At 34.1% G+C, this 12,111-nt stretch overlaps 1 protein-coding gene and 1 long non-coding RNA gene across 2 annotated transcripts; both read right to left on the bottom strand.

Annotated features, from left to right (window-relative positions):
• Positions 1 to 287: 287 nt before the first annotated feature.
• On the bottom strand, positions 288 to 3,196 carry LOC138857246 (uncharacterized). The gene is made up of 2 exons (XR_011396322.1): positions 2,004 to 3,196; positions 288 to 1,951 (listed from the first exon to the last, which is right to left on the bottom strand). It is a non-coding gene; the product is annotated as an uncharacterized lncRNA (long non-coding RNA).
• Positions 3,197 to 7,019: 3,823 nt separating this feature from the next.
• Positions 7,020 to 11,919, bottom strand: rb (adaptor related protein complex 3 subunit ruby). The gene is made up of 6 exons (XM_014231656.3): positions 11,688 to 11,919; positions 10,844 to 11,614; positions 9,809 to 10,619; positions 9,523 to 9,743; positions 8,391 to 9,468; positions 7,020 to 8,321 (listed from the first exon to the last, which is right to left on the bottom strand). The coding sequence occupies exons 2-6, from the start codon at positions 11,573 to 11,575 to the stop codon at positions 7,537 to 7,539; spliced, it is 3,627 nt and encodes a 1,208-aa protein (XP_014087131.3). The 5' UTR covers positions 11,576 to 11,614; positions 11,688 to 11,919; the 3' UTR covers positions 7,020 to 7,536.
• Positions 11,920 to 12,111: the final 192 nt, after the last annotated feature.

Genomic DNA, 12,111 nt, shown 5'->3' with positions numbered 1-12,111 from the left:
TGGCGGCCTTCGGCCGCGCTTCAAAAAAATAACCCTGGTCGGTCCAACACCGGGGTGTTCATAATTCAATCGCGTCAAACTTCTTTCCGCACTGGCGGCCTTCGGCCGCGCTTTAAAAAAATAACCCTGGCCAATCCAATACCATAATTTATCAATAGAAGGGAATGAACAAAATAATAGTTCATGTATTTGGGGTATAATCCTCTTTTATTTCAAAATATATATTTATATAGATATATATATATAATAGATATGGCAACACTTATTATCTGACAACATGGAACCCATTTGTTATTGTTCATATTACGAAAATTGTGTAAAAATTAAATGCTTATTTAAAGCAAATACTTAAATATTTAATATAAAATAAATATGTAGAAACACTGAAGTGAAAAGTTAGTGTATAATAAGTGCATAATATAAAAGAAAATATAACCATAAATCGAGAAATTGTAAAATGAATTTTGTGAAATTTTCAACTTAAAATGCAAATATCTCGAAAACTATAAGTTTCCGGCGGCAATAATTATTTATATTCGTGATCTGGAGAATCTCCTCTATCCAACCATACCCCTCTTAACCCTGAAATCGTGGGATGCTAAACTAAAGCCCACCCAAATCTTTAATTACTTCACATTTTATCTAAATACGACGCTATGAGAACGCAGCAAAATCGGAAATCGCAGTACTTGAAAAGAGCATAAGTCAATTTTCAATGACAAAGCACTGCAAAATGGCAAAATTGATAACATAAACGATCGCCGTTCTAATTTCTCTGATGTAACCCTCAATATTGCGCACCAAAGTATCAGGCTCTTCAGTGGGAAATGCTGACAGATCTTTATAGCCAGTGGCACGCATATTTAGATAGTGCGAGAGCCAAGTTGGAAGTGATCACTCACACGACAAAACTAGCGCAGAGTCCCACATGACTATAATCACATACATCTAAACTCCTCTTCAGGGATAATCTCTGCTCCTCTTACTTATACCCCAAATCCGTCAAATCACACCGTTGCCGGAACTTATCGATAGATAATATCGAAAGAAACTTTTAATTTTAGCATTGAATAAGGTTAATGTAACCGGTACAAAAAACAACAAATGTAGAAATATGTACTAGTTTTAATCGATCTTGTGAGTAAATCCTTTAAGGAACGTAAATTTCTAAATCCCATATAGAATCAATGTAGAACTGATTCTAAAGGTTGTTACAGCCAAGGGGATTGATGCCTTGGCAGTCTTCGAAATTAAGGCGGATAGTATTGATTCGTGTGATAAAGGCATATTTTTTTTTTGTTTTGTGATGAAACATATAAAATCTATTTATTAAAACAAATGGTACATTATAGTATGCCATTTGAAGAATATTGTGTAAAATTGTTATGGAGAAATATTAATAAATAAGGCAAGAAGAAGCAATTATTTGAAAGTGACTCAAAAAAAGAGTGTTGCGAAAAATCAAGATTCATTCGTTAGATAATATTGCAGTTTTTCGCAGGTAACTTCAGCGCATTTTTCGACATTTCAATTATTCACTTTTTGCGAACACTTTAAAGGAAAAAACGGGTAATTTGTTATTTTGAAATGAAAAATATGAATAAATTTGAAAAATTTTCTCCAGCATCCCTCGTAAATTATATGGTAGTTTTGAAGTTAACTGTGGCGCAAAAGCTTTAAAGTTTTGAAATCTGATGCAAATCCTACATAAGACAGGAATAAAAATAATTAATTTTTCTCCGATTGACTTGCATTTTAGACACAACAATCTTGAGATCTTATGCACTCATTCAAAAAAACAAAACAAAATTTAAATCCTATTACGCCCTTAACTAATTAGGCTCCGAGTGTTTTTCTCATATGAAAAAGCTCCACAATGAAATCTGTTCGAAGGGGATCAAAAACTATTAATGCTCTCTACATTGTCCGAATAGCTGTAAGCTGGTCTCTACTAAATAAATAGATTTAAAAGCTGTTCAAACATGTATAAACTATATACATACATGATTAGCGTGAATCAATCAAGCCATGACCATCTGTTTGCCTGCAAGTTCGGGAACTACTCCCTCAGTTTTTGAGATATCGATTTAAAATTTTTCACTCGCCATTTTCTTCCCAAGAAGCTGCTCATTTGTCGAAACCCCCGATGTCCTATCAATATAGCTGCCATACAAACTGATCGATCAAACTCAAGTCCTTGTATAGAAAACTGTTTTATTTGGTAAAATAAGTTTCGGCACAGATTATTATCGAAAGCAACACTACGATCTGCGAACAAATTCTTCAAATCGAACCACTACGGCATATAGCTGTCGAAAAATTGACCGATCGGAATCAAGTTGCTGTATGGACTTCTTATTTGTGAGGGGTATTCTACAATAGTTTGCACCGAAGTGAAAGTTCTCCTCTCATTAAAATTGTATACATACATATATATGTATATATATTTAATTTATTCTTTTAACAAATAAACACATTAGCATCCTTCACAAGCTGCTTGTAAAGATCCGTTATTCAATAGCTGATTAAATGTCCAAACCTTGCGTAGGTGCGATCCTTTGGATTGAATGGAGGAGTGCCAGGTAAACGTATTGGTTGGCGATGATTGGCGCTGCCGCCATTGCCATGACTTCGATCGACGAAGGGTAATGGCTCGGCATGCGCCTGCTGCGATAACAAACCAATGACGACCAGGATTAAAATAGCAAAAAAACTTTTGCCAAACATATCGCTTTTGAGATTAATTAAGTGCTGATTGTTCGAATGCTCAGACTTTGAATTGCTTGGTTGCACAATTACGAGCTGTATATATACGGCTGGATTGAAGCGGTGAGTTAAACAAAAAGCATCGCAGCTCTTTTTGATGATGGCTTTGAAGTGGAGACGTGAGCAGAGAGAGTTTGAACTAGGTATGAATTTTTATATATGTATGTATGTATGTATATAGGTTTGTGTGTATGTAAGAGTAAATGAATATGTATGCCCAAAAGTCGATCACCTCAGAGCTGTCTCAACGCTGCTGACAAGAAACGTCGCGGGGAATTTTCAGACAATATTTTCAAAAGAGGAAAGTGTGGGCTTGCAAGAAGTCGCAGTGCATCCCCATTGGGGAAGCAATATACTTGTATTGTTTTCTTTTTATTATTTATGAAAGCGTAAATAAGATTTATTATAATTATATATTTTTTCAATGAAGTTGCAGCATAACTATTTTTTAAAGTAATACTACGAATACCGAAGATTAGCAGTTTTTTTTTAAGTTTATACATACAGGGTCTGAATAGCTTAAATTGACTTCACGAGCGAGCGTTATGATTCTGATTACTCTTTCTAGCTTAGCTTAAAACCCATAACCCATAAATAATTAGGTTGACCTTTGATCTCTATAATCCTGAGAAAAAAATTATCCTCACTTAGGTGATATAAGAAAACCATTTTGGCTGATCAAAATATTTTTTCTGAGTTGTTTTAAAAATGACTGAGCGTATTATACTCTGAAATTATGTTCTAATGATTGCGAAGTAACAAAACGCACGATGCAGTTGGAATTTGATCGAATTCTAGCAGAGTAGATTAGAAAATCAGGATGTCTAATAGTTGCTTGAGGAGCAATCTTCTTGGCTCTACAATAGCTGCAAAAGTCCATTTAATTTGTTGTTGTAAAAGCATTAAATATTATTTCTGCAAGAAACACCAAGGAGCTCGCTTTTTTAAAGATATATTTTGAATTTTTCCGATATTAAACTTCCCAAAAACGGATGCTGTGGGTGCAATATGGTCCAGCAGAGACTCTTCGCTTGTTGGCAAATTTGTCCACCTACGGTATTCATAAATAGAAAACCAGAAAGACAGGAGTACAAGATTGCGACACGCCATGTAACAAATGCAGGAAAGCTATACAAAAAAGCATTTTAAACAAGCATTAGCTTTTATAATTCCTGAAGTCACCGATTAATGTATTTTTAGTCAAACAAACTAGAGAAAAAGTAAGTGCGCGTCAGTGTCGTTATCTCTAACATAGTTTATATATATATTAGTGGGCAAAGAGCTAAGTATACTGAGTTGACTTTATTGAAGTGATTTTTTGACTTAAAATTCTTTATACGGTTATAGTGTAGATTTTGATTTGTTCCACTGGAATTTGAAAGCGTTTGATAAAAAAAATAATAAATAATCGTGATCAAACGGAAATATTAACAATATAGAAAACAACAAGAAATTAATTTTTGTTCACAAATTATTGTTGTTATTTTATTAATGCATACATACAATTTTAAGATAGCAGTCTAATATAATTTATTTTAAAAAAATACCAGAAGTATGTCTACCTAAAGTAACCACAGCGTAAATTTGGCAAAAGAAAATATATTTGCAGTTATTTTTGCACAGTTTAACAACACTAGTTTTACGTTATTTTTATTATTTTATTTTGACAGTTTTTATATTTATTTTTAAGCAAGTTGGACTGACTTCGTCGTTTATTTTATACATTAAGTAGATTTTTTTAGTTATATTTATTTACTTTGTAGGCGAAAAAGTTCTAGCTAAAAATTAGCATACTTTTAGGCGTTAATATGTGAGAATTACACAAGTTTTCTCGGCGCTATATATATCTTAGCAATTCAAAAGCAAAATTTTTCAAAAAGCATTTATTGTTTTTTATAGAGCAAGAGAAGGCCTCACAAGTGGAAATTTACTTATATTTTTTCTTAGCTTGCTTATGCTCAGATGTTTAAGTAATTAGCGTAGGTTATGTATAATTATTTTTTACACTTTACACAGTAGTAAGTAGACATAGTACATAAAGGCAATAGATTTACACAACAGCTTACATACTCGTAGTTATAATTAGAAAACCTTTTTTAATTTATGCGTTTTGTGCATAGTTGCACGCACATTTTTTAATACCAGTTTGTAAAGTTTAGACAGTAAATATACATAGTTATTAACATACTTGTGGCACAAAATTTGGGCAAACCCTTTTATCTGCCATATGTTGTTTGAGATTAAGTTGCTATAATTCTTTTGTTGGACGTCAAGTTTAATTCAAATAAATGCTTTAGGCAAATATTGTGCTGCTTTAAAAAAAATAAAAATTAATAAAATTGAAAAAATTATGTAGATACACACATAAAATAAAAAGAAAATGAAAAAATCGTAATCAAAAGAACTAAATTGAAAATAATGAAAAAAAATTGAACAAATTATAATATTATTAATAAATTGAACAGAAAAATGGATAAAAATAAAAAAAAAATAAAAAATAAAAAAAATAAAAAAATAGAAGTAAAAATAAAAAATAGAAGTAAAAATAAAAAATAGAAATAAAAATAAAAAATAGAAGTAAAAATAAAAAATATAAAAAATTAAAACAAAAAAGGAAATAAACATTAATTTTACAAAATATAGTAAATTGAAAACAAATAATAAACTAAAAAAAATTTCACAAAAATTTTTTAAAAAACAATAAATTAAAAATTAAAAAAAAAAATTAATTAAAAATTTAAAAAAAATTAATTAAAAATTAAAAAAAAATAAATTAAAAATTAACAATAAAAAATAAAAAAACAATAAATTAAAAATTTAAATAAAAAATAAAAAACAATAAATTAAAAAAAAAATGAAAATTAACTACAAAAAAAACGAAAAAATAAATTTAAAAAAACATATTTAAAAACTAAGTGACAGAAAAATTTATTTAAAAAAGTAAATAAAAAAATATTGATTAATTAAAAAATATAAATTTAAAAAACAATAAATTACAAAAAAGTATTTTAATAAAATTTTAAAAGATGAAATAAATAAATTTAAAAAATATACTAAAAAATATAAATAAAAAATTTTTTAACAATAAAATTAAAAAAAAAATTATTTAAAAAAAATCAAATTGGAAAAAAAATAAAAATTATAAAAAAAACTTAAGTTAAATTAAAAATTAAATTGAAAAAATAAATGTACACCTAAAATACAAAAATATAAAAAATTCGAATGAAAAAATTGAAATGAATTAAGCAAAATAAACAATTTAACTTGTTTTAGCTCATTTATATATATTTTCGGTAGCTGTATAATACTGCATGCAATTAATTTTCGACCAGTTTTTTAACTAGAAAGTTTTTAATACTTTTATAAATTTTCGAAGTTTAAAACTTATAAACAAATACGCAAAAACAGCAATAAATTAAATTTACATAAAAAAGTGAAATTCTTTTAAATTTAAAAACGGTGTAAAATTCGGAAAAATAAATTTAAAGCTGTATTTAAAACGATAATTTTAAAATATTTTTATAAGTTTTGCTAATTTTGTAACTGCAAGTTTCGGCAGCCTTCTTTTAGAACAGTTGCATAACACTGTATAATAAACTTTTATTAATATTTGTCCGGTTAAAAATAAAAACAATCTGCACATACATATGTATCAGCCAATCAATTAAACTGGTATAAGAAATGATACGTAAATTACCTTTACGGGATACAAAAATTATTTTTAAAAATTTTAAAATTTTTTTTAAATTATTAATTTTAGGGAACTCTGGTCATTCGCATATTGTACTGATTTTTTCTTTTACGGTAAACTTCATTAACCACTTTTTCGACCAGTTTCTAATTAGCAAGGACATTAAAATACATTAAATTTAGGACCATTATTATTTTTAGATTGAAAATAAATTGGATTTTTTTCGATATGCTAATTAAACTGGTATAAAAGGAATTTAAAGTTTTTAAAACGATGAAACGAATTAAACGTAAATAAATTTATAAAGTTTTTACGTCATTCCAACTATATTTGTTTATGCCGAAATATATTTGTTCTATACCAGCTTTTTATTTGATTCAGAACTTTTAAAGTTCTGTTGTATCAAAAACATCAATGAATGTGGCACAAACGCGTTGCATATGCAAGCCCGAAACAATTCTAATGCAAGTACCTTTACTCAGCCACATCGCAGCAATTAGAGGATGACTTGGAACTTCCTTTTTTCCAGCTGTAAACTTATGTTATTAAGAAAAAAAATCAATTAAGTGATTAAAAAATATTAGATAATTTTATATTGAACAGATGACGGTGCTTTACAAAAAACAATGCTGCAATACAGACCAACTTTTGTAATTTCATTTAATTTTTTGCCTTATAAACAACAAGCTAATAACTATAATTTCAATATTTTGTATTATTAGCTATTAATTAGTAGCGTTTTATTCGAAGTTGCAGATTTTTGAAACGCAATATTTAATTTTTATGTATTACTATGGCGAAAGCAATTTTTTTTATATTTTTTTCCTTTTTATTTTTTAACTGTTTAGTTATGCACTTTGCTCAGCAATTTCGTTGATCAGCTTAAGCTGAAATCTCCTTTAGCATTACTTTCACCAATCTGGCAACTTTAATTATTCGCTTTTAACGCATATCTTGCTTGTCATAAATATTGTTCATGTACTGTTATTCCATAAATTTGTTCATTCAACTTTTGCTTAAAATACAAATAAAAAATTCAAATTCCACTTTTTAAGCTTCATTGCGGTCTAACGCAATGTTTAGCATTGAAAAGCCAAGCTAAGCGCATTGCGCAACTCATTCAAAACCATCGAACCGATCACCATTTTTTCACAGTTCACCACCAATGTTAGCTGTGCGCCCTCTGCCGCCTGCCAGTCCAAAGTAATCAACACCAGACTTTTAGAATTCATAGTTTGCCCCACAAAGTAGAGTACATCCTTGCTGTCGCTTGACGGCAGGTGCGCCACATTGATGCATTCGAAAATGCGCTGCTTCAATACGGCCAAATCCACCGCCTCCCGCTGCAGCTGCAAGCGACTTTGATGTTCGTTCATGCCGCGTAATTTGGTGCGCTCCTCTTTGAAGTATGCTTCGCCAATTTGCACCGAACGCAGCAACTCGCCCACCGGCGGCTTGAGTGTGACGCGTGACTTGCCCGCGCTGGTGCTGATTTCCAGTTCGACAGCATGTGTGGAGTCATTGAAGTCTATGCCGAGCACGCTGGTGGCCATTTGTTGTGGTTGCAGGCAATGCAAGGCCGCGAATTCATTCAGTTGCATGCCGTGTGGCAAAGTCTGCTGACTCAGATGTATATTGGTTATCTCATCGTTGGTTAGATTGACAAATTGTAATTCTATCGAAACCATAGCGGCGGAGTAAAGGTGCGGTGAGCGCGTAAAACGATAGCTCACTTGTAAACCATGACCGGAGAGTTTGTTCAACAATTCGCGATGCTTGAATTCGATGTGTGAGGGACCGACCAATTCGATGCGATTGGCAGCGCTGACGGGCAACAGACCAACGGCGCCGCCCTGGGGTGTGCCTGCAAAGGGTAAAATAAAGAATAATTTTTAGAAAAGAAGTGTAATTAGTGTGAGCAGTAGAAAATTACCAGGTGTTAGGAAACCGCCAAGTGAGGGTGTCATCACAGGCCCAACGGGCGGTATGTCATCCAAATCCAGCAGTAAGTCCAGATTGCTTTTAGTTGGCGCCGCTGCTACCGCTGCTACCGCTGGTTCCTCCACTGTTTTGGCTTTTTCTTTTGCCTTTGTTTCCTTGGCTTTCTCTTTGACACGCTGGAACTTGCGTTGCTTTTCGCTCTCCGTCTCCGATTCGCTGCTCTCGGAGCCATCCTCTGTGTTCGTATCGCTGCCGCTGCTGCTTTCAGAGGAGCCATACGAAGAAGACTCGCTATCCGAAGTGCCTTCGCTATCGTTGCTACCGTTATTATTGGCATTCAAATGCGCATTGTTGTTGCCATTGCTGGACGACGTGTTTACCAGCACGGTTGCGCTCGACGACTTGGTGTCCGAAGATTTCGACGACTTTTTATTTTTAACAGCAGCCACGTCATTCACATGCTCCGTTTCCGATTCGGATGATTCGCCATCACTCGACGTTGCCGACGAGGAGCTGCTGCTACTCGAGCCGGACTCTGAGTAGGCGGAAGATTTCTCTGATTCGGAGAAGAAACTCTTATCATTACTTGTATGTGCATTTTTGTTGCTCTGCTTCTGTGGCGTACGTGTGCTGCTGCCACTTGCAGCGTTGCCAGTGGCGTTTGCAGCGCCGGCGCCACTCTCTAGCATGTAACCCTCAATATTGCGCACCGAAGTATCAGGCGCTTCAGTGGGAAATACTGGCAGATCTTTATAGCCAGTGGCGCGCATATTCAAATAGTGTGAGAGCGAACCAAGTTGGAAGTGATCACGTTCACAGTATTTACTCTCCAGCGCTGGCTTGGGTTTCGAGGAGAGAAAAATCTTACGCGCATTATCGGAGAGTACGGTAGTACGGCCATTGGCTGGAAAAATAAATTGGCGTAGGAAACGTGCGCGATCGCGCACATCGTAATTGGCATCGTAACGCGCCAAAGTGAAAATATATTGGCTGAGTAGCGACGTTTGCTCCGGGTTGGTGAGAAACAGTTTTACACCGAGATTGAGAATTTGCAGTTTAACAACATCCTCCTGCAAGAGAAAAAATTAGTATAAGTTTATATTTTGCATCTTATATTCACGCACTTCATCCACAAAAGTTTTGGCTATTTTGCGCAGCACGTCGGGTGCGATTTTCGGCACTTTTTCGTTATATTCGCCAATGAGCCATAATATTGAGGCGCGTGCTGCCGGTATAGTGATGTAATCAATCAGTTTTGCCATCTGCGAGATAATTTCGTAGTGCTCCGCAGATTTGGACTGCAGCAGGTTCTTTATAACAACCACACTCTCTGCCACGACGTGTTCTAAATATATAATAAAATTTAATTGAATTCTTTGTTGTTTTTTTTAACACAGTATGCACACTCACCATCACGGTTGGACAGCAAATGCACCAAACCACTGAGACAGGTTTCCGTTACTTCTTTTATGGATGCGGCACAGCGTCCAATCGCTTGTATTGTGGCCGCTACAAATGAACGGTCATTACTGGAAATGTATGTTTGGAATTCGCGCAAAATCAGCGCAATCGTCGAAGCCGATGCCAAATTGGTCAGTATATCCAATTTAAGTAGCTTAATGTGCGTTGGATCACTGGTGCGCACAAAGAACGATTTGATGTGTGGCTCAAAAATCGCTTTGCGCTTTGTCGACATGGAGGCAATGCAAGTCAACACAACGCTCTGCACCTCTTTATGTGAGCGTAGCAAGCGTATTAACGCTTTCGCAATTAGTTGTACTTCGTTGCGTGGCGCTACATGGTGATACAATTGCGCTACAGCCATAACAACCGAAGCATTACGCGATTGTAGTAACGGTTTGGTTTGACGCAAGAGTAGACGGTGATCCAAATCTACATGATACGATGAAGATGATGGGTAAGTCCGTTGCTTTGATGTATCGGACTTCCGTTTTTGTGTGTTTTTCTCATGCTTTTCCTTACTACTCACATCAGAGGAATCGCTACTAGAAGATTCTTCATAGAAATTTTCGCTACCATCCTCTTTCTGTTTCAGCTCGTCCTCGGCGGCTTCATCTGCATTCGGATCGACGAATTGAGTGCGTGCATAACGTGTGAGCATATTGATTATGATCACCTGACCCCACTCATCAACATCGACGAGCAGATTACATAGTTTGCGATAGTTTTTGTGTATGAGGTCAACACGTTCCGGACAAACCTAGCACGAAAACACAGGGTGTATTACAATAAAGTATGAAAAAAATGCTTACGCATAGAAAAATATATTTTCCATTCCGTTTCATTAAATAAAAAATACAAATAACAAAAAATGTAAGTAATAAAAAGAATAATAATATAAAATTAACTTTTTGAAACTCGTAAATTATAATTAACATTTTTAACAAAAAATAAATGATATTGATTATTCAAAATATTTCTCACCTCGTCGAAAGCCATCACAGCAGAACCAACGACAAGTGTTGTGCGATCTGAAAGTAACTTTTCAATAACTGTTACTAATTCTTCTTTCTGTTCTGCATCCAACGAGTATAACTTGGGTATAGCATGTGCGGCGGTCTTACGTACATATGGACTCATATCCATAGCACTGTCACGTATTGCTAACATAACAATGGGTACAATCATGCTTACGCGTATTGACGATAACACACGCAAAGCGGATGCGCGTATTAACTGGTTTGGATCTTTTAATGCACGTTGGAATGTTGATATAGACAGCAGTGCTAAATCTTGTTGCTCCTCGGCATAACGTACTAGATAAACATATACGAGTTTTTTCACTTCAATATTTTTGGAAACAACATTTTTCACTACAGCCGGAAATAAATCACTTGCATCACGTCCACGCGCTATCATGCCGATAATACGTTTCATAGCTTCTAGCTTAAGTCCATCTTTGTTGCTATCCAGCATTTGTTTAAGATCGTCATGTTTGCGTCCTTCCGATTGAAAGAACGCACCACTCGCTGGGTCTGCACCAAACTCAACATCAAGTCCCATCTGCGGACTTGTAGATGAAGAGGAATATGCGGCAAAGGGGCTGCTGCCGGAGGCGCTAGATTGTTGCTGCATAGTGCTGTTACTACTACTGCTGCTACTTCGGCTGTTGTAAGCGCTTCCAAACAGACCAACCGGCGAGGCGGAAGAAATCATTCACAGCGCTGCGGCTTTTTAAAATTGTAAGAAAGAATACTGCAAAAGTTTAGATATATCAATGATTTTGCTTTGTTCACGATTTGCTGCGTGTAGTTGTTTGTGCGCTTACGTTGTGTCAATCTGTTAGAGTAGGGTGTAGGTGTGAAACTATACCAAAACTTTAAGAAAAATAATGTTTTTGTTCAACTGGCTGCCACGTATCGTAACATTTGTTCTCAAATACACTTTTCAATAGTTTAATATAATTTTAGAGTGATCACTTTAATTAGAATTAGAGAAATCTTAGCAATTTTACAGCAATACACTTTTCTTTCACTGCAAAATTTGATGACGTTTGTTGTGCGCTGTCACCCGTAAGGTAAATGTTAGTGTTGCAAAATGAAACTAAAACCACAAGAACAAACCGATAAATTTAAAAAGAACTTATCGATACTATTCCTATTTATTACTTTCAACATAAAATAAGCTATTTACAAAAAGTAATAAGTATATTTGTTGATGGAGGTTATTATGTGATCCACCCACAAAGAAAA

This window comes from Bactrocera oleae, chromosome 5, assembly GCF_042242935.1.
Source record: "Bactrocera oleae isolate idBacOlea1 chromosome 5, idBacOlea1, whole genome shotgun sequence".
Taxonomy (NCBI): Eukaryota; Metazoa; Arthropoda; class Insecta; order Diptera; family Tephritidae; genus Bactrocera; species Bactrocera oleae.
The sequence above is the reverse complement of the archived record's forward strand: the minus strand, read 5'-3'. Positions and strand labels throughout refer to the sequence as shown.

Bases quoted from the DNA above. Each gene is read 5' to 3' on its own strand.
- rb (XM_014231656.3), bottom strand. From the start codon at position 11,575: ATGATTTCTTCCGCCTCGCCGGTTGGTCTGTTTGGAAGCGCTTACAAC. The intron at 9,469-9,522 runs GTGCGTGAATAT...TTTCTCTTGCAG, and splicing joins CCAAAACTTTTGTGGATGAA to GAGGATGTTGTTAAACTGCA. The intron at 8,322-8,390 runs GTAATTTTCTAC...TACCCTTTGCAG, and splicing joins TGGCGGTTTCCTAACACCTG to GCACACCCCAGGGCGGCGCC.